Source organism: Mauremys reevesii, linkage group 1, assembly GCF_016161935.1.
Source record: "Mauremys reevesii isolate NIE-2019 linkage group 1, ASM1616193v1, whole genome shotgun sequence".
Lineage (NCBI taxonomy): Eukaryota > Metazoa > Chordata > Testudines > Geoemydidae > Mauremys > Mauremys reevesii.
Window position 1 is genome coordinate 189,159,183 of NC_052623.1, and position 24,969 is coordinate 189,184,151.

At 47.2% G+C, this 24,969-nt stretch overlaps 1 protein-coding gene across 2 annotated transcripts in view; it reads right to left on the minus strand.

Annotated features, from left to right (window-relative positions):
• Positions 1 to 656: 656 nt before the first annotated feature.
• The window catches only part of CD80 (CD80 molecule), a 30,434-nt gene continuing 6,121 nt past the window's right edge, over positions 657 to 24,969 (minus strand). For both annotated transcript variants that reach the window (XM_039520614.1, XM_039520615.1), the window contains exons 3-7: positions 15,785 to 16,132; positions 11,843 to 12,121; positions 9,758 to 9,883; positions 5,628 to 5,772; positions 657 to 3,095 (exon numbers count right to left, since the gene is read on the minus strand). In XM_039520614.1, the coding sequence (XP_039376548.1) occupies positions 5,645 to 5,772; positions 9,758 to 9,883; positions 11,843 to 12,121; positions 15,785 to 16,132 (881 nt within the window). In that variant the 3' untranslated portion in view covers positions 657 to 3,095; positions 5,628 to 5,644. The remainder of the gene's footprint in view (positions 3,096 to 5,627; positions 5,773 to 9,757; positions 9,884 to 11,842; positions 12,122 to 15,784; positions 16,133 to 24,969) is intronic.

Consider the following 24,969-nt stretch of genomic DNA (forward strand, 5'->3'; position numbering starts at 1 on the left):
TCCTCTCATTCCTGACTATGCCCCCCTGGGACTCCTGCCCCAATTCAACCCCCTGTTCCATGCCCTCTGACTGCCCTGCCCCCTATCCACACACCCCGCCCCCTGACCACCATCCTGAATTCCCCTGCTTTCTATCCAACCCACCCCCATCCCCCGCTCCCTGCCCCCTTACTGTGCTGCCTGGAGCACCGGTGGCTGGCAGCGCTACAGCTGTGCTGCCCAGAGCACCAGGACAGGCAGCCGCGCCGCCTGGCTGGAGCCACCCACACCACCACGCAGCACAAAGCAGCAGGTCAGGCTGGGCTCTGCAGCTGCGCTGCCCCAGGAGCTCACAGCCCCACCACCCAGAGCACTGCACCGGCAGAGTGAGCTGAGGCAGCAGGGGAGGGGCCAGGGCCGGCCTCCTAGGGCAGGGGCTTAGGGGCCGAGCAGGAGGGTCCCGTGGGCCAGATGTGGCCCGTGGGCTGTAGTTTGCCCACCTCTGACCTAGACCCTGGTGCTTACTCTGTGACTATGTAGCGTTTAGCTAGCGAAGAAGCTAATGAGCTCCTGTAGTGTCCCAGCACATAGAGCAGATATGTTTATTATTAAGAAAAGGAAACCAAATGCAGAGTTTACCCTTTAATACAATTAAGGGGGGAAAAAAACCCCATAGAATATCTTAGCCAAAATGAAGATGTTAAACTGAAAGCAGTTCACCTGTTACATTGAGTCAGGCGTTAAATAAGCTGAAAGGTCTCATGGAAACCATGTGCATTTCACTGAAAACACCGTGAGACAGTAGAAAACATAAAACATGTTTTAGAGGGGGGAAAATCAAACCCTAAATGTCCTGCATGTCTGTCAGTGTGAAATCCCTTCGCTCAGCTAGAAGGAATAATTTACAGTGTCATAAGGGTATCTGGCGATTTACAAAAGCAGGTGCTCAACAGAAAAACCCTGCCCCAGATTGCTTACAGGCTTCAGTCAGGAGTGCACATTAAGTATAGAACAGCTGGAGGAAGAAGGTTGGAAGTAAGTACGGCACATTTTGGTTTTGGTTTTATTTTAAACAGGAAAAAGTGGTACAAACACATTTCTAGGAGGCTTCGGAGGAGAGGGGGAAGTTACAGCGCAGTATGAAAGGAGAGAGAAAGCTGAGAGGGGGCAAGTAAGTACAGAGTAGCATAGCAGCCAGTGGACCAGTAGGCAAATGCACTAGTTAAAGCTGGCAGTAGCAAGAGTACAGACTAGTTGCTGGGTAGTAGGAATGGGAAGAAAAGAAAAATGTGACACACCATTCCCACCATCCTAACTTACACTGGCTTCTCACCCAGAGCCTGAGCCGCCCTAAACTGCCTTTATTGGCTTGGTTTCCCTCCAGTAATTTCTCTCATACACACCTATTTACCAGAAAGAGGAGTGTAGGCTTGGGGTGTCCCAGTGCTGCTTCCCAGCTGTGCACTCACTGGTGGGGGTCAGAGCATGGTTGCAGTAACGCCAAGAAAGTGACCAATGAGAACGCTGCAATGCACAACCAGTCTCCACAGTTAGTATCCATTCTGCACTGCTGCCGTGCGATTACTGGTTCCACTCCCCGAACAACGGCTGCAAAACAGGCTGGATGAAGCTGTAACTCTCAGAGCCTATAACCAATTAGCTTTAAAGACAAAGCAGAAGGGATTGAGTAAGCAAGCAGGGGCGGAGTTATGTTAGTAAATCCCATTATGCAAGCAGCCTATTGGGTTTTGGTTTTCCCCTCAAAATGAGAAATCACACTTTCCTACACAGTAGGCACTAAAACCATTCAGGCCAGATCTGGATAGGTCCTATCCAATGCTAGAGGCCAAGCCGGGCTCTTCCACGCTTCAGCTTCTGAATGGATACAGGGTACAGACTGAGAACAGCAGCCATAGACTGATCAACAGCATCCCAGGCCAAGGTAGTCCCATGCCGCCAAATTTCCTGCAAGAAACTAAAGACTCAGCCCACCCCAAGCCTTGTGGAGAAGCAATAGTAACAAGGGTGTTGTAGTCACACATCCCCACACACCGTTAAGGGGAGCAGACCTGTGTTTTTGGAGCTAGACATGATGAATTTTCTATTTCTTCATGTAACATGCATGTAAGTTAGCTGCTGAGCAATCTGACCGCATATGAGTGTTGACTAGGGGAAATACATATAAAAAGTACCGGTTGGGTGTGTCTGCATGCTGTCAGTTGGCTGGAATGTGCAGATAAGTGAGCTTTGGCATATCATCTTCCTCTTTGGGGGGAACTAGCACAGCTGTATCGTTGATTCATTGGCTGGAGAGGTTTTTGGGACAAACAGGTCATGAGTACTAGCATTAGTGCTGCAAATGAGGCAGATAGCTGTACGCACATTAGTTAGCAAAGGGCCAGGGTGTCAGTATATTGATGTCACTCCAGACTACACTAAATGTTATGGCTGCTGAAATAAGCATACAATGTATTTCCCCATCGCTGTTCAGTTCTTCCTTAAGGAGTGGCTGAACTTTGCGTCCTTACTGGAAAAGCGACTTGAGACAGGAGACATCTGTGATTGTCAGGTCCTCAAATACATTCTTAATCCAAACTCTACTCCAAGAACTGTACTGGCAACATGCCCAAGCCCAAGGACCATGCATAGAATGGAACAGACTGCAGCTGCCCTCCGCTGTAACAAAGAGGTGCAGCCTGTGCTTGGATCAAGATTGCACATTGGGACCAGTCATCTCCCAAGGGCCAGCCCCTCCTTACTAAAGATGGGCTACCTGGTAAAGCACCACAGGCCACCCTTGCCTTAGAGGCAATGTCAAAGCCAAACATCCCAAACTCTGAGGAGGCAGGTGGTGTACTGGAGCAACAGTTCTTCTTGCAGCTCATCAGGAAAATGGAGCTTCCTTTGGGGTGGCATTGCAGACACAGGGCTCTGGTGCATTACTGTCCTAAAGCTTCGGTGGTGGTTATTCACAAAACACCATCTTCCCAGTCCACTTGAGCAGATTTCTTGCCTGATCCGTCATCCTCTTCTGGAAGAGCCAAACAGTCTATGGAATAAGCCTTGGCCACGGAGGACAATGGGGACTGGAGTGCAGGACATACAGGATACGAGATCTGAGGGGACACAAAGTTTAGATTTTTAACTTCTAAAACATCCATGAAAATGACTGTCAGAGACAACAGAAGCCATCTGCAGACCTCATGACGGCATCTAATCTAACAAGCAATAGCAGAGGGGTGCTTTGCCTGGGTGAGGGCAGGCATTGCAAGCCACGCACCACTAGGGCACCACACTTGGGGTTGGAATCTGGGCCAGTCTTTGGTCCTTGTGAAAGCCTGCAGGTTGTCTGGAGAGAGGGTTTACTTTGTGCAGTAAGGATGAATCAACAGCAAACCAGACTATCTGACTTACAACAGGCTGTGGTTGGTACTACTTAGATAAACTCTGCATGTTAGTGTAAGAGACTGTCCCAAGATCAGCAACAGATCTCAGCAGTTCTGACACCTGATTCCAAGTCTGCCCACTAGACAGTAGCTATTTCAAGCAACAGGAGTGGGAACAAACAGGCATTTACAAAAAAGCCAGGAGGATTTTGAGAAAGAGGAATGCAGTGGAATGAATTTATTCAGTAGGGAAACTCCTACTATAGAATCTGTGCTGATAAACCCCCTCGGACTACTTGCTAACCAAGATTTAGTATCTGTTCCAGATGGGGCCTTCCCCGTAGGACAGTGAGAGTGGGTGGCTGGGTTTGGACATGAGAGAAACTAACTATGATGATTTCCCCTTCCTTCATTCTCACAGCATGTCAAGTTGTGAGTCCATCCATTCTCAGAACAGAAAAACAAACAAACGTGACCCCTAGGACTTCGCAACTGTCACTATGCTGCACACACTGGCCACTGGGACAGCAGAGAGAGAACCCAGATCATTCCCCCAAAAATAATTATTCATTAATAATAATTAACTCTTATTGCACAGATCCTCTCTCCCCCTGTTCCTTCCCCTGACCTAAAGGAAAACCTTTGTTAGGAGAACAGAGTTTAAGACACAATTGCGCAGTTCCAATTCCATCCCCAACCCCCAGGCATTTGGAAGCAGCATCTCAGCATCTCTTTTCCTCTGCTTTGATTCCTGTTTATCAGCCTGGGTCCTCCAGAGGCAGAGTCAGCTGTAAATCAAGTCAGGTATCAGGAGAAAGGAGAGGGACTCCCCAGTGCCCAAAGTCATTGTAGAAGTGTAACCACAGTTTTTCCTCGCTCTGTAATTACAGGGCAGTGACCCACTTGTGCTTCCATTTTCTAACACCCCATTTCCATGCTGACCTTTCCCAGAAACCGCCCCAGCATCCTTCATTTGATCTATCAAAAATAAACAGCATTTTCAAGTCATCTACTCCTCCCTGGGCTCCCAATGAAGCTATTTGATATCTCACACCCTGCCACTCACCTCACTGCTCACATTGGAAATCCTCAGAGGGATAAAATTCTCCTCAAGCTGCTGAAGAGGAGGGTTTGGAGGGAAGCCCTGGCTGGGATGATTTAGTTGGGGTTGGTCCTGCTCTGAGCAGGGGGTTGGACTAGATACCTCCTGAGGTCCCTTCCAACCCTGATATGATTCTATGATTCTAGAAGTGTCTCAAAGATGGACAAGCATTTAGGGTATGTCGATGCAGCCCGCCGTGGTGAGCCTCCCAGCCCAGGTTGACAGACTCAGGCTTGCAGGATTCATGTTACCACGCTAAAAATAGCCAGCTAGATGCTGCAGCTCGGGGTCTGAAGTCTGGGGGGGAGGGTGGGCAGTCTGCACAGCTAGTTCTAGTGTGGTTGTGTGAGCCCCATGAGCCTGAGTCTGTCAACCTGGGCTGGGAAGCTCGCTGCTGGCAGCCGCGTAGATAGACCGTAGGAGCCGATTATGAAAAATGGAGTTACTCACTCACTCACAGTTGTGCCCTCCCTCAACACCTCTGGCCACTGCTCCTTCAGCCCTCCTCTCATCGTCCTTGTGGCCATTATACGTAACAGGAGAGGCACATGGTCTATGTGCAGTTCACCGGAAATAGTTTCCAGGGGGCCAGGGTAGCACATGGGACTGGTGAGAGGTTGATTGCTGGTGAACAGGTCAAATCGGATTCAGTTTAGTAGAGACTGAAAGACATTGCCCATGAGAGCTATTTGTTGGCCTGTTTGTGAAATGAACAAACCCACCTCTAAGGCAATAACCAGCCTCTTGGTCTCCGGAGCAGAACCAAGAACTGTATTTATCAAAGAACTTCTCTTTCGGCCCTGCTGGTGTGAGCTCTGGAGGTGGGGCAAATTGGAGGAGTGGCAGGAGGGGAACTTACACTAATGCAGTACCCATTATATTGCAAGAGGGACCAAGAGCCCTGAAGAAACTGAAGACCACTGGCCTCTTTCACCATTACTACATTCACTTTAAATGTAAACCAAAAAAAAATAATCTCTGCAATTATCTGGCTGGGAGACACCCTCACTCCAGAAGACCATGTCATCTATCCAAATGTGAGAGGCCACAAAGCCCTACAGCATTGACCCCAGAAAACAACAGAACACTTTGTGTGCTAACGTTACCAGTGCATAGCATATGAGCATCTATTTTGCCATCAACAAACGGGAGAAAGTTACCTGCAAATATGGTGTAATCACAAAGATGCTGCTTCTGATATTACTTCAGAGAGGTCAATGACACCTCTTACACCCTCTTTCATTTCAGTTCCCACTGCTGGATCTTGAGGGACAGGGTAGTGAGAGCACCGCAGTTGTTCGCAGCCTAAGGAAAGAAGACAATCTCTCTTAAGTGCTCAGAATTCCAGTGCAGTCAACAGTACTGGATCCAAATGCTTCCTTCAGCCACATTTTGATCCCTTCAGATATGGTTACGGATGGGGGTGGAATATCAGAGTATAAGCAAGGAAATCAGATGGAGAAGAGCTCTTACCTCTAGTGCCATCACTCACTTGGCAGGATTGTTCCCTTCAGCATGTTAGAGTGATTGTCTATAACCATATTCTCATTGGCTGATTTGGGCCTTTTAGGTGATGTCACAGATAAAGTAACTTACAGGACTTACCGGTACGCTTGAGTCCTGAGCGGGGGCATGGCCACAACCGGAAGAGGCGGGGCCTTTCAAGATTTAAAGGCCCTGGGGCTCCAGCTGTGGCTGGGAGCCCCAGGGCCTTTAAATCACCCCAGAGCTACCAGCTGCAGAGGCAACTGGGAGCCCCAGGGCTCAGGGGCAAATTAAAGGGCCCAGGGCTCCAGCCGCCATGGAGCTCCGGGCCCTTTAAATCACTGCAGGAACCCTGCTGCTGCCACCCCAGGGCAGCAGGGCTCCGGCGGTGATTTAAAGGGCCCGGGGCTCTGAGGAGAGCCCCAAGCCCTTTAAAACGCCGCTGGAGCCCTGCCATCACTGGGGCTCCGTCAGCCAGGCTCAGGTGGCGATTTAAAGGGCCCAATGTTCCTGCCACTGTGGGGAGCTCTGGGCCCTTTAAAGCACCGCCGGAGCCCTGCTGCCACTGGGGCTCTGGCAGCTGGGCTTGGGTGGGGATTTTAAGGGCCTGGTGCTCCCCACAGTGGCTGGAGCCCTGGGCCCTTTAAATCACTGCCGGGGAAGCTGGTCCAGTCCAGCACAGCATACTGGCTCTTGCCAGTACACCATACTGGACCATACCAGCTTACTTTCACCTCTGGATAAACACCAAATCCCATTGGTGCAGAACTAGAACGTCAGGACATGCAAAAAATTAACCCTAAATATGCTGAAAAAATTCAGAGTACATACACTATTTATTGTAAGTTACAGGCCAATAAATGAGCCTAAGTTACACACCAAGCAGGCAGAAAGGTGGGGTCTTAGTAACACAGTTTCTTTTAAGGGTGTAGTAGGGTGTAAAACTATGGGGAACCTTGCTCCTATTAGTTGGTTTTCCTCCTATAGTCCAATCAGTGTCCCCTTGGCATGCTACACTAAATCAGGCTTACACAAACGTCTCAGCATAAATCTGATGCTGCCATTTAAGTGACCTCTGAATTTGGCCCATTCTGTTAAGTGGATTAACGAAAGCGGAGGAAAAATGTTTTGCTATCTTTCCCCACATCCTTTTTTTCTTAAACCAATTTTCCAGAACAGAGTTAGAGATTGTGCACTGTTATATAGCTAGGTGCAAAGATTGCCCAGGCAGGCCTAGGATCGTGAGCTCCTCAGGGCAGGGAGGCCCTGTCTCAAATGTCTGGAGAGTGTCTGGCAAATTGCAAACACCACCACAAACGCAACTAAAATCCTCAACCACCCACTCCAGCCGAACCCTCCCCTCTCCTCCCTTTTGCTGCTTGTTTCCACCCTGCTTCACCTTAAAGCAAAGCTTTTAAGCTAAGAAACTGGACTCTAAGGCTGGACCAGCTCCCAATCCAGGTTTCCACCATAACATTGCACTTCTGAAGCATTTGCTGAGCTCTGAGGGGGAAGCAGCAATTTCCCTGTAGGAGCCCTGGCCTGAAGCACTTCACATTTCCCTTCTCACTGAGGTGTAACTCAACCTTAAACACTCGAAAGCTGGTTTGAGACTCCAGCTTCAGCTTCTGAAAGTGAACTTCTAGTCTGAAAAGTGACTGTAAAATAGCACCATCTTATTCAGCAGCTCTGGTTCCTGGGGGGATTCAGAGACACGTCTACTGACCTCAGGCTCAAAGCTAAGTTTTTACCCTTATTAGAATGACAGAGCTAAGAGTGTGAGCTGGACTCTGTTCCTTTGGGTGCAGCAACAGGATTGTTTACTACTGTACATTCCAAACAGCTGTGCACCCCCATTAAGCACTAGGGAGCTGAGCAGGTGCCACTGAGGTCATAAATTGAAGATAATAGCGGCTGTAGAGCTGAGAGCATAAGTTACCTCACAGAACCTCTCTCACTGGTGATGGTGCACAGTGGTGGATTAGCCACTGGGCCCATGGGGCCTGTGCCCAGCAGCCCCACCAACTGGGGAGCCACTGGAAAAATTCTGCCACCAAAGCCACAGGATGGGGAAGCCCCCTCAGCAGCCCCTGACCCTGTCCCAAGCCCTCCCTCCCCCGCAGCGGCCCCCAACCCTGTCCCCTGGCAAAGCCCCCCCGAAGCGACCCTGGGACTGGAACAGCTCTCACTTCCTGCTGTGCCCCAGGGCTGTGGCATGGGGACAGAGCTTCTCCGGTCTTGGGGCTGTAGGGGGTGGGGGAGAAAGGAGAAAAAGAGGTTGCAGGGCTTCAATGAGGGGACAGAATGAGGAGTACCCTGGGTGGAACAGGGGTGGGCCCCTGGACCCCACCTCTGGGAAAGGGGCAGAAAGGGGTGGGGCTGTGGGTGGGGTCACAGGCGGAAGGGGTGGGAAGGGACCCCCACACTTGCGCTGGCCCAGGACCCCAGGAAACCTTAAGCTGCCTCTGATGGTGCACCAGGAGGAAATAGCCTTGCTTGACTCTCAGAGCCTAGGCTGATTTTGCAGGGCAGGCGGATAGAAAACAAAACCCCAACTCCTCACTTGTAGACAGCACATTTGAAATTAGCTGAAGAAGCAGTGGCACGCGCCCAAGCAAAATAAAGTTACAAATGCCCAACTATGCTAGAAATAACCTCTCCCGCTGAGGGACAGCACTGCAACTCTGATCAGCTCAAAGATGCAGGCCAACAGCGCTTGCTTTAAATAGGAGGGTGGCTACTGACAGCGCATGTTCAAGGCGGGGTGATTCTGGACTCAAGCTCACTTCCCTTGTGACCAAACCAGGGCCGTGTCCAGGGTTTTTGCTGCGCCAAGCAGTGGGAAAAAAAATGCCACGATCGGCGGCCGCCACTTCATTCTTCGGTGGCAATTCAGCGGCAGGCCTTTCCCTCCAAGTGGGACTGAGGGACCCGCCGCCAAATTGCGGCCGAAGAGCCAGATGTGCCTCCCCTTTCCCTTGGCTGCCCCAAGCACCTGCTTGCTGCACTGGTGCCTGGAGCCGGCCCTGGACCAAACCCTAGATTGTGTGACCCTTAGGACACACTGTAAGGCTCATGTATTTTTCTTGGGCCTGATTTACAAAGGTATTTAGATACCTAGAGATGAAGAGAGGCTTCTAGGTGGATTTTCATAAGTCCCCAAGACAGGTGCTTAACTCCTATTGACTTTCAGTGGGAGTTAGATGCCTACTCTGCTTTTGTAAATCCCACTAGGTGCCTCTCTGCATCTTTAGGTGCCTAAATAGCTGTGTAAGTCTGGCCCCAAGTTATTCTGGGGGAAGCAAGGGAATGGTGAAAATAGGAGCTTGCTGGTGGAGGGCTTGAGGATAAGCCTCATTTTGGGAGGTGGCAAAGTCTTTTTAAATGGTAAAAACTTCATTGTATTTTGATGATTATACAGCAGTGACAGCCCTGGCAAAGGGCTCCTTTATACGCTTCAGTACATAAAAACAGGTCTGAACTAAACCAGCCCAGATCTAAAAATCATTCAATTTTGCAGAATTTTTGATCCTGACCCAAATGGCTCAGTTGCTCCCTGCCTATAATGGACCAAACCAAAACCCTGGACCCACATAGCTGCCAACCTTTAGGAAGGTCCTGATATGAATCTATACTTTGTGACATTGGCTGTTACAATTAGTACAACTAGAGCATTGGATATTCTGCACTTCCCTCCACAATCTAGCAACAGAAGAGTTTCCAAATAGTACATTTTACCAAGTTTCCTGTGAGGCATCAAAAAGCAGCCCATGAATGTGACTCTCATTAAAGGAACTGTACTTACCATGACACCAGAAATATTTGAAAAGCAAGGCAATGGCCACAAGGAAGATGCAGATGAGAACCAAACTCGAGGCAATAATGGCCCCCTGGGGCGAAGGTGTTGGAGAAGGACATTCCTTTGGTTTGTCTGAGAAGAAAGGATTGACAAATATAACTGAAGGGCCCTTCACCATAGTGCCACTTTCACACAAGAGTGGGTGTGTTTTGTCCAAATTCTAATGCCAAGTAATGCCTTTTTTACCAGTAACATGCTTATTTGCAATATATTATCCAGCCACTCCTTATAGTTACTGAACTATATGGAGTTCCAGGCAGGGTATGTTCCCTGGTACACAAAAGTGACAATGCTGCAACTCAAGCTCTGAGGAAGCCTCCCATTCCCCAAGAGTATTTTTTTGGGTTTAAGATTTTTATGACATCTGTGTAGTTTTAAGTGCTGGATTTCCTTCCAGAACCGGGCATGGATGAACTGTGTTTCACATGAGTTCTGCAAGGCTGTGAACATCTAAAAGCAGCTAGGCAAATTTGACATAAAGAGGTAATACACAGTAGCAACTAAGTATCATAAGCTATCTGATTAACAGAGCAGGCACTGCCTGCCCTGAGGAGCCTCTGTTGGCCGTGGGTGTTTATGTGGGGAAGTAACAAAGCTCTTTCCCTTTAAGGAACAGTGGCGGTTGGGTGGGTAATTACGAGTCTGCATTTAGAGAAACTTCCAGTCATACTTGGGTTCTCTTGTTTCAGGCACATTTACACCTAAGCCAGGGCAGTATGTATGCCTCCAAGTTTATACATAAAAGAGACCTCTGAATGCAAAAGGCATATTTGATCTATCATTCTCTGAGTAGGGGGCAAAGAGAGTGAGGGTCTGGAATTTTATTTCAGTGGAGTCAGATGCTCTTGCCATTCTCATCAGGTGGTGGAAGTCCTGTCAGAACATTGAAAAGACTAGACATGTACTACCACTTCTGCAGTAAGGAGCTCTCCTGTGTTGGCAGGAAGATGGCCTAAATGTATGCTTCATCTCGTAGGGCTTTACCCTCGCTAATGGCTAGGAGTCTAAGATTGGGCTAAATTAAGCAGCATTCAGCTTCCTGAACATTGGCTTTATTCTCCCCCATAATCTTGCCAGCTGCACGTGTGAGCCCCGCTAGCCTGGAGCTGGGACTCCCAAGCATTTGTTGCTTGAAGGACTGTTCCCAACAAACTGAAGTGAAAGTGGCCACCCACTTTAAAAATCAAAAGGTGTTTTTTGTTCTTGTCACTGTTTTTCCCCTCCTGTCTTCAAAGAATCAGTCATTACCTCAAGCTATTGTTTTATTATGATTATTTTGCTGGGATTTTTTTCTCCTCTTCTATTCCACGCAATATACTGTTGAGCCCTTTTCTTCATACCTGTTTCCTCCTGGGAATTTAGACATTCCAGCTATTAGCAATATTCTCTAAGGGCCAGGTTCTGAGCTCCTTTCTCAAGCTGAATGGTACCTTCACAAGTCCCACAGAGTTCAGCAGGGCTATGATGAATAAGGCACTATTCACCTTGGATAAGGGTGGCCGTATCTCTCCTTAGCTTCCCTAGGAAATGCCTGGATCCATACAGTCAGAACATTGGGCATAGAAACATGTTTTAAATGTTGTTTTTAATAAAAAATGTTTTTTTTAACTCTCTGGCTTTAAGCGTCTTCGCAAGCTCCTTTGTACTGTGAAGCATTTAGACTGTAACAGCTACTTCATATTCAGTATACTGCCTTTCATCACCCTCCCTGTCTGTTTTCACTTGTCCCTTTCCAGGCACAGGACCATTTATTGTATGATCCTCTATTTTGCACTGCACTGTATACAATCATGGTACATTACTACATACATACGGTAGGAATACTACTGAGTTTGGGAAGCTGGAATTTCTTCCTGATTATTGCAGCCAGTAAAAGACCTTGAGGCAGGAATGAGAGGGCTTGCAAATTTTATGTTTGTGTAACTGTGGACACTATTCTGAGACAAGTAAATGCACCCTTCTTTCTGAGCTATGTACCTCAGCAAGTTCCACAAATTCATTGCACACTGCATATGATTGGTAGAAACTTACTCAGAGTGTAGGTAGAGGACACTTTGTAGCCATCATACTCAATGGTACACGTGAGGAAAATTTCTTCAGTCAGATTGAGCTGCAATTTGGCAGTGACATTATAGAGGCTGTCTTTTGAGTCAGATAAATTGATTTGCCAGTCCACAGACATATTATTGAGGATCCCGGAGACTCTGGGCTCTGCAAAGCCACCATGAGAAGAACAGCTCACCGTCACCTCAGTTGAGCCACAAGCATCTTTGGGTACATCCGCTGATATGACCGGCTTGCTGAAGTCAGCTGGAGCAAAGGTAGTGAGAGAGATTTAATTACCATTCTGTCAGATGAGGCACATAATTGCAGTCTTCCTGACCCCTTGTCATTAAAAAGCCCACAGCACTTGGCATTCTAGTGCCTCCAAATTCCTTCTGAAGTTACAGGTGGATAGGGAATTCTAGTATTCACCTTCACTTCCTGTCTTAAACTATTGTCCAGTATTGCAGTGCACTGTTTCATCAGCTGCCACATTCAGTGGTGGTGCGCTGTCTCTCTAGATATACGGTCATTTGTAAGGTGGCCTTCTTAATGGAAAGTGCTATAGAAATATAGGGTTTGTGGTTATTAATAGTCTATTGCATAAATGTGTAGAAAAGATAACATTGGCCTCTCTTCTGAGCCATCCAGCAAGGGAACCAATTAATTAATGATTTGTATTACGGTCATGTCTAGGGACCCACCTCCCCAAACAACTGCAGTTGGGATCCCATGATGCTGGGCACTGTTCATATGCATAGTTAGTGACAGTCCCTGCCCCAAAGAGCTTGCAATCTAAGTAGACAAGAATCAAAGCATGGGAGAGGAAACTGAGGCATGGAGGGATGACGTGACTTGCCAAAGGTCACACAGCAGATCAGTGGCAGAAAGAGAAAGATCCCAGGCCACCTCAGTTCTATTCCAGCACCCTATCCACTGGGCCCCACTGCCTTAGTTAGCACAAAGGATTGTTTTGGAGACAGTCACGTCTAAACCAGAAACTGGACTGAAACCACTAGCTCATTTCACACAGGAGCACTGAGCAGTCATCACATGGTAACAACTTTCAGTCACTGTTTTCCTAGTCAACTAGCAGCCTAGAAGTGAAAGTCTCCATATCCCATTACCAATCTTTCTATCCAAAAGGCCTGAAGGCACCCACCCCCCCTCCGAGCTGTTACAAAGGCCTATTAGAATGCAAGGGGATGGGAGATGGCAGAATAGAAGAGAGCTGGGCTTTTTTAGTGCCATGCCACATTTCCCATTAAGTTGATTTGTCAGCCCTAGGACTATTCCTCTCCATAGGTGATGCACCCCACAAGAGCGGGAGTGGAGTGTTCTGGGAATACAGGAGGCAAGAAACTGGACAAGTCTCTTTTTGCACTTCAGTTCTCACTCGCTGATAGGGAGACAGTTCCTTCAGGGGTCCCTGCACACCAGGGGGTGTTATATACATGCTGCTGTAAGGCAGGCTGAGGACTAGTGATGGGAAAACCTCAGGAGAGATGCACATTCAAGATGTAGAAGATTCCAGTGCTTATTCATGGGCCTAGATAGAGGCTTCCCTGCAAGATCTCTGGGACTTTCGGCTGTCATACGGGTCAAACAGAAATCAATGTCTCTGCTCTCAGTTGAAACCAACTATCAGAGAGGCAGCCGTGCAAATGGAAAATGATGATGCGAATAGAATTTCTTCTAACTTCCACCAAAGGTTCAGATTCGTTTTGAGCAACAGCACTCCTGTTCCTCCACTAAACCATTTCCCTGGGGCAGTGCTTACAGTGCTCTGAAAAAGTGTGTGTGTGTGTGTGTGGAGGGGGAACGAGCATTTTCTACAGAAATGAAAGTGACATCATCAGTCTGTCTTTCCTCCCCCCCCCCCCATCAGTTCTGTTCCCACAGCTGTTCTGCCCCCTGGCTCCCCATCAATTTTGCCCTTTTCCAGCTTCATTTCTGTTCTTCCTGCAGCTCCTGGGGTTCTTCACTCCCCTCTCCCAGACCAAGAGTGGCTGCAGTGACGTCCCCTCTCCCCTTTCCCATGCTGGTGTTGCAGGCAAAGGAGAGACCAGAGGCACCAGCCTGTCACTATTGTTCACAGGAGGGGCTGTGGGAGAAGGGGAGGGGAAGAGAAGGAGCAGGGCCATCCTGAGCTGCTGGGCTCTTAGAATCATAGATTATTAGGGATGGAAGGGACCTCAGGAGATCACCTAGTAAACCCCCCTGCTCAAAGCAGGACCAATCCCCAAATGGCCCCCTCAAGGATTGAACTCACAACCCTGGGTTTAGCAGGCCAATGCTCAAACCACTGAGCTATCCCTCCCCTTCTCCTGTTCCCCACTCCCCTCCTGGAAGAATAGGCTCATGGGGGGGGGAGGGAGTGGCAGAGGAAGAGCTCTGCCCATTCCCTGCATTAGCTCTGATTGGCTGCTTACACCCCAGCAGGTGGAAAAGTAGCCAATCAGAAGGGGTTTCCCCCCATGCAGGGCTGACATGTGCACTCCTCAATGCCAGCTCGAATTATAGAATGTTTATTGGGTGGGTCTGGAACCCGTTTCAACCAGGTGCCATTTAAGCACAGGTCTGAGGTGAGGTTCATTTAACCCTTAGGGCATGGAGGTGTCTGATCCCTAGAGCACTAGCCAGGCCCCTAGAATGTTGTGGGGCTCTCCAAGGGTGATGGGGCAAAACCAGGAAGGGTCTATGGCTGCTGAGAGGTGGGGCCTGGGCAGAAAGCAGTCTTCCCACCATACCGTGCCTGCCCTTGCAGGGACCACTTCCTCCTGCCCTACGAGAGAGACCTGACTTCTCTGTGCCTTAGTCTGGAAAGCAGCATGGGGACAAATAGCTCAGAGCACAGACCAGTGATGGCACTTTCTGGAGCGGCTCCTGGAATAAACTCCATGCCAAAAAGACAACTAGCAGGCAAGGGGGAGGGAGGGGAGACCCTCTTTCAATGCTTGAAGTAGTGTGGACAGAGCCAGATTTCCAATTAAGCACAGTTGGCACGTGCCTAGGCACACCGGCGTTCTAGGGGTGCCTAAAAGTTAAAAATGAGTTCAAAGTTAAAACATACACCAATGATTTTGAACCTGCGGCCCATGGGCTGCATCCAGCCCAATTAGCACATAGCTGCGGGTGGCCCAGCTGTGTGCTAAAAACAATTCAGTTTGCCACTCCAGTCCTGGCAAGGGCGGGGCTGGCGGAGGGGGAGACGGCACCACGCAGCCATGCTGGAGCGCTCCTGCCAGCAAGAAAGGCAAAGCAGCCCCTGGTGGCAGGGGAAGGCTTCAGCAATGCAATGCTGGGGGCCCTGCTGGGCAAGTGGGTCCTGAGGGAGCCCGGCCTGGGCAGGTCTCACTCCTACTCCAGCCTGGCTGATCGCGCCTCTCCTGAGGGGCCAGCGCAATCCCCGACTGGCCCTGGCTGTGCTGCCCACTCAGCCTGGTGGACACAGTCACCTCCCAGCAGGGCTGGTGAGTGTGGCCAGGGTGCAGGAGGTTTGTGGGGGGGGATCTGGGCGGTGAGAAGTGTTAGGCCATGGCGGGTGCAGGAGGTCTGTGTGTGTTGGGGCGCTAGGCAGTGGGGTCTATGTGGGGCACTGGGCAGTTGTGGAGGATTTGTGGAGGCAATGGGGGATCCGTAGGTTGGGACGGGTGCTGAAGATGCTGTGCCTAGGGGTGCGTAAGGTGTAAATCTGGCCCTAAGTGTGGACTGCCATGTAGGAGGACAGAGCTAATGAAGGGGGATGGCAGGTAATCCTATTGGAATTAGAATCCTAACGGTGAGTCTCGCCATGCTTACGCTTCTCAAGGATGCTATGGCCTGCCTGTTCTGTGGCCACAGTGAATGGTACGTCTAGTCGTCCATCTTAACCCCTTAGTCTTTGCATATTAATTAAAGGCTTCTGATGATTTGGGTCACACCACTTACCTACAACCACCAAAACCACACGCTCGGCACATTTATACTGGTAAACTCCGTTCTTTAGCTCCTGAACTATGCATTCATATGTGTTGTTGTCTGATAGTTCCACTGGGGAGATCAACAGTGTGAGGTTCTGTAGGTCCATCTCTGTCCGGTTCACATACTTTGAATTGTCTCGGTCCGAGCTCGGGACTGGCTTCCCTGCTGAGTAAGCCTGTATCACTTCTGTTTGTATTGTTTGCCAGTAGACGCGGTAGTTATTCAGGGACTCTGGGCTGGGTAGTTCATAGCAGCAGGGCAGGAGGGCGCGTTCTCCCAGTTTGGCTTTGAACTCCTTTTTTTCCTTTGCAAAGACTGCAGGGAAGCAAAAAGGAAACAACAACATATGTCATGAGACAGTCAGAGATCCGTAAAGCCCATTCTGCCTACAACTCCATCACCCTTGATCACAACTCTGTGTACTCCCACTGACATGCCCCAGCTTTCCATTGTCCAGTTTGCACTGAAAAATCCTCCTGGAAGGGACCTGTCTCCGTGATGTGTTCTTGTGATGCTCCAATCTCATGTATGGGTCTAAGTAACAGAAAATGGTTGCTAAGCGTGTGGATTAATGAAAATGACCAGATGTATGGCAAGCAGGATAGGTCACAGTTTTCAAAACTCAGAGTAACTAATCATCACTATTGTCATTGAAGGGGCGAGGTACGTTGTCATACCCGTCAGGGACCAAAACATCTCCTCTTCTCTCTCTTCTTAGAGCTGTTTGTTTGCAAAATCCCTATAATTTTCCTGTGTGTTTCCCCAACCTCAAGCAAATGCAGCAATGCATCTTTTTTTGTAAAGGGAAGGGCGGGAGAACCAACCCAACACCCCCGCAATCATAAGCAACCATACAACAACAAGCCAGCATCATAGCCCAACATTCACAAGCCTCTCTACAATAACAAACCAAGACACACAGCCTATAATTCATGAGCATCCCTGCAACAAATCTGGATACATACCCTGGTGCTCATGAGGAATTAAATCACCAAACCAAAACTGCTCATGAGTATCCCTATGATAACAAACCAGTGTCACAGCTTGGTGCTCATGAGCATCCCTGTGACAATAAGCCAGCACACTTATGGAATTAAAAAAAAAAGAAAAGAAAAGAAAAGATCAGTATGGAAACAACCCAGCCCTGTCCTGCAGTGGTTCCCCTGCTTTGCAGTATCCCCCTTTGCACTCTGCTCCTGTGCTCAGTCCTGCAATGCAGCACCACAGTAGCTCTGCTGCCCCGCCTCCATCTGGTCACACTGTGGAGGTAGGACATCACAGGCGATAGCAAGCTGGAAGGCTTGAGAGGACCCGTGACAACAGAGCAGAGGCTAGCTGAGGACTGATTGGCCCAGAGTGATGACAGAGCAGTGTCTGGAGAGAAAGAATGATCTTGTGGTTAAAGCAAAATGTGGGCAGGTCTATTCACATCTCTGCCATGAGTTGCTGAGTAGCTTTGAGCAAGTCACTTAACCTCTCTGTGGCCTAGTGGGATAATGATACTTACCAACCCGAAAGGGTCTCCTAAGGTTTAATTCATTGCTTGTAAAGCTCTCTGAGATCCCCCCTGGAAGGTGCTAGAGAAGGAAAACAATCTTAGCCTGCCCTAGTGCTCCCTGATTTGCAGGAGGCATGCCTGCCATTAACCAGAGTTCACAATTCAGACACCAAACCAAACCAAAAGCATGAGATTTTATGATTCAAGTCTGAAATGCACAGGGAATCCATTGCCAGCACACATGCCCCTGCTCCACCCACCTGACTTATGGCAAATCAGTAGGAAACATATAGAAAAATGCCAGGGTCAGCAAATACAAAATTATGTTTTCCATTTAATTGGGGAGCTCTTCTTTGACTCAGGCACTTCATTGCCCCCTCACTAGAGAGGGATCCCAAGGAGAGCACTTTTTTTATCAATCAGGTGTGCTTCTCTGTGTAACGCAGCCCACCTTAAGCTGCATGTCTTGCTGCTCCTCCTCTTTGTGTGTGTCTGTCTTCTTCCTGCTTGTGTCTTCTTCCAGCTCAGTTACTATCATTGCTAGACTTCCGATAACAGCAACTGAAACTTTGGGATTCTGGCCTGATATCACCACCCAATGCAGCTGGGTTGTTTTTTTTATTATAGAGAAGAGTGGGCGTAGCTGTAAATGTCAACGAGACATCGCATCATGAGTTGCATGAGGTTCTCCACACTTTGCCACCAAGAGTCTCCTCTGCAACCAAAAGGAGAACAAAAACCTCCTGGGCAGTACATATGCAGAGGCTGGAAACTCCTGCTGATGTCATACTTGCCCTTAAAAGGCACTGCACCCATGAAACTGCAACCCGAACACTTTAAGCCTGAAGCAGCCACAGACCAGGGAGAGTCATGCAGCTCCACAAAAGTCCCCAGTTCATATGAGTTTACGTTAAAGGTGAATTGCAAAGCAAAAATGAAAACTGAATCCAATCCAGATTTATGTACCTAATGTTCTGTAGAAGGCATCCACTATGGAAAAAAGTTGTAATGGATCATCTAGACAAAAATTCCTTCCTCTTCCCAACCTGCCAGTGGAAATCCTCTTGGTTCTTGCTCTCTGTACCCAGAGTGAATACTTCATTTGACCCCATGGATGAAGGAGTCAGGAATAGAGGAAGGAATTTCAGTTCTCTCACTCCTCCCACAGAAAAGAGCGGGACACAGGGGTTTCTTTATTTGCTTCCTACAAAGGACACAGGAACTCCAACTCCATTTGCTTGGTGATTCCCACTCTACTACCTATTTGATCAGAGACACTGCTATGGTTAGATCTCTGCAGGAGTCAGGCAGAAGGAGTAGAGTGCTGATCAGGCAATGAGGAAGCATTAGCAGTCAGCTTGGCAGAATTCAATTTATATATATATATAAAATTTCAGTGGATAATATCAATGGTTATTTTTAAGCATTTTTTTTAATTTAAAGTTTCTCAATTTTGCAAAATTACGGGTTTTAAGCATTTATTTTTTCTTTTTATCTTTTTTTTAACAGTTGCAGGGTCAGGAAATTGTTTAATGACAGCAGACCCTGAGGTTCAAAAAATTAAAGCTTTATAACCATTAAAACACAAACTGTCAACATCAGATATCAAAATATACAATACATATATCCTTAAATCAACAAATCCTATCTATTTTTTTACTATTCATTTGCTAGTCCATTTGTAATGCATCTAACTCTAAATTCTAAATCACTGGATTTCTCAAGTACCACTTTTCTTACTTTTGCCTATCTGTAAATTTCAGTTATCATCTATGGAAATATTTTTTCAGCGGTTTAAGTGTGTATGGCGAAATAGCTGTTTACCGACATATACAAATCAAAATCTAATCCTTCCAAACCTAGTTATCAGGGATCAGATTGGGCTAGCTAAAGATGTCTCAATGAACCATTGCTTTCCCCTGGTTTCTGCATCTTGATTCCAGAATTTCAATTTGCATTGTGCATCTGCTGGTTGCTACTCCACTGTTAAGGTTAAGTTTTGTTTTTAACTTAAAGCAGGGATTTGACCTCTTCACTTTATAGGAAAACTATGGCACATTCTCCCCAAAATTCTAATACTTACTCCTTAAATACAAAGTGATTTTTCCAAGAATTTACGAATAAATTCAATAATTAGGTTATGAATTAAAATTAGCTAAGTAGGTCTTTAAAGAAATTTGCACCTGCTTCATTATTTTCCTGTCCCAAATAATGTTAGCAATGGGATACAGATATTTTAAAATGTCCATATAGTTCATATTGGGCATAGGCTATATTTCAGGAAATATGGTTGTATTTAAGAGGAATTACTGCTGTCCCTAATGGTTATGAGTATATTTGCTACGGAGACGCTCCTGTCAACAGCTCAGGTAACTCTTAAGTGGGGTTGGTGTGACATAGGAGGTAACTCAACAAATCATCACCCTTCCTCTGCAGCTAATTTGCATGCAACAATTCTATTGGTTGTAATGCCTCAGTGATATGAGGAAGACAGGGCACATGTGCTGAGCGTGGTCTGTATCAGATTTGGCCCAACCGGTAGTACGCTTTAAAGATTATGTAGCTGTATAGTAGGTGGCTGGCTGCACATTAGCTTGGGTATGAGTACTTGATGGGATTCCTATGGCACTTCTATTTCGGTTCCACTGTGCACAGAGGCAGCACTGTACTGGGAAAATGAGGCAGGAGCACAGAGATACTGGACTCAGCAATGGGCTCTCCCTGAACCCCTTCACAAGTGTTGGAATCAGTAACAGAGCCCTGCACACCAATAAGTCAATTGCAAATTAAGGGTCAGGTTTGTGCTGCTGCTCTGACAGTGCAAAGCAGCTGTAAATCCAGCTCTTCGTGACCAGGTACTCCTTGGTGGGCCAGGATCTCTTCTTACCACAAGATGTGGTGGGGAGAAGGAAGATAGAAATAGAGCATCTCTTTAAAAAATAGATAGGTATTTATTTCACCAGCACTTGTATTCAGTCCCATTTCCTTATAGGTTTTCAGTGTGTGTCAACTGTGCCCAAAGCAACCTTAATTCTACTCTGTACTGATTCTATGAGGAAGAGGGAAAGGTATGAAAGAAATCTAATTTGATTTAAAAACTCAGTTTCCTCTAGTCTGAGACCGTACATGCAGATTCATAGATTCTAAGGCCAGAAGGGACCAGGATCATCTAGTCTGACCTCCTGTATAGCACAGGCCACAGAACTTCCCTAATTTAATTCCTGTTTCAATGAAAGCACATCTTTTAGAAAAATATCCAATCTTGATTTAAAAATTGCCGATTGTGGAGAATCCACCTTGACCCTTGGTAAATTGTTCTAATGGTTAATTACTCTCACTGTTAAAAAAAATGCACACTTTGTTTCTAGTCTGAATTTGTCTACTTCCAACCACTGAATCTTGTTATAACTTTTGTCTACTAGAAGTGTCCTTTATTATCAAATTTCCATACCGCACACAGATGTTTATAGACTGTGATCAAGTAATCCTTAACTGTCTCTTTGTTAAGATAAAAAGATTGAGGTAGCTGTGTAGGACATGTATCGCGGTAGGACATATTTTCCAATCTAATCATTCTCAGGGCTTCTACAATTGATCATCAACATCCTTCCTGAATTACAGGCACCAGAACTGGATGCAGTATTCGAGTAGCAGTCTCACCAGTCTCTATTACCAAATACAGAGGTAAAATAACCCCTCTACTCCTTCTCAGTATTCCCCTGGAATTCCAAGGATTTCATTAGCCCTTTTGGCCACACCATTGCCCTGGTAGCTCAGCTGATTATCCACCATAACCCCGAAGTCCTTTTCAGAGTCACTGCTTCCCAGAATAGAGGGGCCCAGCCTGTAAGTATGGCCTACATTCTTTGTTTGTAGATGTTTAACTGTACACTTGACTGTATTAAAACACATAGTTTACTTGCGCCCAGTTTACCAAGTACCCAGATCAATCTGTATCAGTAACCTGTCCTCTTCATTATTTACCACTCCCACAATCCTTGTGTCATCAGCAAATTTTATCATTGATGTTTTATGTTTTCTTCCAGGTCATTGATCAAAACGTTAAATAGTACAGGGACAAGAACAGATCCCTATGGAACCCCACTAAAAACTCACCCACTTGATGATGATTCCCTACGTACAGTTAGCAGTTTTAATCCATTTAAAGCATGCCAATGTTGATTTTGTTTCGTTCTAGTTTCTTAATGCCATGTGGTACCAAGACAAATGCCTTACAGAGATGGAAGTATAGTACATCAACACTATTACCTTTATCAACCAAACCTCTAGTTTCATTAAAAAACTTATCCATTTAGTTTGACAAGATCTATTTTCCAAAAAAACCTGTGTTGATTGGCATTAATTATATTACCCTACCCTAATTCTTTATTAATCATGTCACATATCAGACATTCCACTACTTTGCCCAGGATTGATGTCAGGCTGACAGGCCTGTGATTACCCAGATCATCCCATTTATTCTTTTTAAATAGTGGCACTAATTAGCTTTCTTTAAATCCTCTAGAATTTCACCACTGTTCCAAGACTTATTGACAATCAACAGTAATGGTCTAGATCAGAGGTGCGCAAACTATGGCCCACGGGCCACATCCAGCCCACGCCCCCAAGCTCCTGGCCCTGAAGGCTGTCCCCCGGCCCCTCCCCTACTGTCCCCCCTCCCCCACAGCCTCAGCTCGCTCGCTCCACTGCCGGCGCAGTGCTCTGGGCTGTGGGGCTGTGAGCTCCTGGGGCAGTGCAGCTGCAGAACCCAGCCTGACCCAGTCTCTGTGCTGCGCAGTGGTGGCGGTGGCATGAGCCGGGTGGCACGGCTGTAGCACCGCCAGCCACTGGTGCTCCAGGCAGCGCAGTAACGGGGCAGGGAGCAGGAGGGGTTGGATAGATAGCAGGGGAGTTCAGGGTGGTGGTTGGGGGGGCAGCTGGGGGTTGAATAGGGGCAGGGATCTGGGGAGGGCAGTCAGGAAGGACGGAGGGTTGGATAGGGTGGCAAGGATCAGTAAGGGACAGGGGTTCCGGGGGCAGTCAGGGGACAGGGAGAAGGAGTGGTTGGATGGGGCAGGGGTCCTGAGGATCAGGAATGAGAGGAGAGGTTGGATGGGGTGGCAGAGGTCTGGGGGCAGTCAGTGGACAGGGAGCGGGGTGTGTGTGGATGAGGTAGGGGTCCCAGAGGGACCGAAAGGAAGCAGGGGGGTTGGATGGGGCCGGAGTCCCAGGGGGGCAGATAGGAGGTGGGGGATGGGCCACAGCCCCTCCCCTAACCAGCCCTCCATACACTTTACGAAACCCAATGCGGCCCTTTGGCCAAAAAGTTTCCCCGCCCCGGTCTAGATTGCTCCTCTGCAACTCTTTTAAAACTCTTGAATGAAAGTATTTGGACCTGCTGATTTTAAACTGTCTAACTTTAGTAGCTCATGTTTAACATCTCCAGCGATACTAGTGGAATGGAAAATATTTCATCATCAACACCACCACCACATCGTATGACCACCATCTAGCTTTTTCATTGAACACTTCTGCCGTTTCTGAATTGTAACTGACAATTCTACCACTTCCATCTAGTAAAGGACCGTATCATTGCTAGGATTCTTTTTGTCCCTAAAATACTTGAACAGCTCCTTAATGCCTTTCACATAATCACATGGCTGTGTCATGTCATCTCTATAAGGCAGAGTTAAGGTGGGTTGGAAGGTGCAAACTGTGCATTATTGCCTTACGTTTGTATTTCTTTTAAGCATAACTTTAACCCTCAATTGCTTGGATTTAAAAGGCTTGGTTTGAAGACAATTACAACATCTTTACAATTTCTTTTATCTTTAAGTTACTCATATATACTCTCAATCTTAACACCATTTAAACTTTTTTTTTTTGGTTTAAAATTTTTTTTCATCTCTAGCCCTTATGATTATGAAGAAAGCCTGGAAAACATGAACCATGTGTAAGCGATGCACCGATGCTGAGCCTAAAAAACAGCATGAAGTCATAGACCTGGGAAGTGTGTATTACCTCTATTCATCTCAGTGGCATGTTAGCTCTGAAGCCTAATGATGGTAATTTAAATATCAACATTGTTAACTATGTTACTGATGATCAAAGCATGTCCAGCAGCATGACTTCCCTCCCACCCAATTTAACCGAAGCCTGTCACAGGCAGTTCAAAGCAGAGCACATGGGGTGCCAATCAGCATGCTGTCCATTGTTGTAATTCTTACTCATCAAAAATTGGACTACAGTCATCCCGCTTTGCCTAAACCTGTTTGTGTCACTACAGTGAGCAGACATAGCCCAAAGACTTGCAGCCAGGGAGCAGATACACTGAGTAAGAAGGGGGCATTTTTACTGAGTTACTCATGTGACAATAACTTCGCTTATAAGAAAAACAGTTCAGCATTAGAAGTGCCTTGTTCTTTAATTAGTAACTCCTAAGATGTGCCAGGGAAGCTTTAATAACCACGTAGTCCAGAGGGTGTCACCTTTGCAGCATCTCTAGCAACACAGTGACATCCCCCACATCAGCACCACCATATTGGGGGCACTCGAACCCTGCCTTCTGAACTCCACTTCCCTGTGCAAGCCACCCATTGGGGTCCTTCAAGTCCCAACTCTGCCTAGTTTACAAGCTAAGAATGATCGCAACTCACAACCCACTAGCCAATAGGTTACATCCAAACAAGGAGTTGTGGGGGACAAAACCCTGATGGTTTCTGCTTTCTTGGCTGCTGGGATCCAAGTGAAGACATTCAGACTGGATGAATTATTTTGTAAAGGTCTATTTGCCTTAAATTTTATTGTGCCCCTCCCCCTCAGGTTATTCTGAGACAAATGGAATATGTGTGCTGGGCAGGGGGCAGATTTAATGCATATCAGCAAAGCTGGGGTATAGGATAGAAGGGGAGGGTTTTTTGTGGGGGGAGGCGAGGGAAGAGGGAGTGAGAGACCCACTGAAACCCTCTTCCAGCACTAGGAGCAGACAAACCGGGTTAGGATAAGAAAGGACAGAGTTGAACATTCACTCAGAATTCAAATCCAGACCTGGATATTTTCTGAGGTTAGAGAAATGGTGGCTCCTTTAAAACAAAACAAAACCAACCTTCCACCCACCTCCAGACATTTCCTCAGCATTCTTCCACTTGCTGGTTTGGGGCAGGACCAGAAGTAGGAGTTGTGCAAGACCATTCAAGGGGGATGTGTGGAGCACAGAGATTTGGATGAATTTGTTAAGCTTTTTCAAGATTCATCTATCCCTGGTTTGAACCCAGTCCCGAATAGCACTTTCTAGTAGAATACTTTGCCCTTCTGTAGCACCTTCCAACTGAGGAGGTTCTCAAAGCATGTCCGTCACAAAACCCCCGCCTGAGTATTATCCCCACTTTATAACTAGAGAAACTGAGGCACAAAGGTTAAGGCCCAAATTTTCAAGAGTGTCTACTAATTTTGGGTGCCTCAAGTTTTCAGATACCCATCCCACTTCTGATGTGAATAGATGCTGTAAGTGCCCAGCACCTGTGAAAATCAAGCACTACATGCCTCAGATTGCGTACCCCAAATTAGTGAACACTTTTGGTTTAAATTACTTCCCTAAAAATGCACAAATTAGTGATAGGGCAGGGACTAGAAACCCAGAGTCCTTACTCCAAGC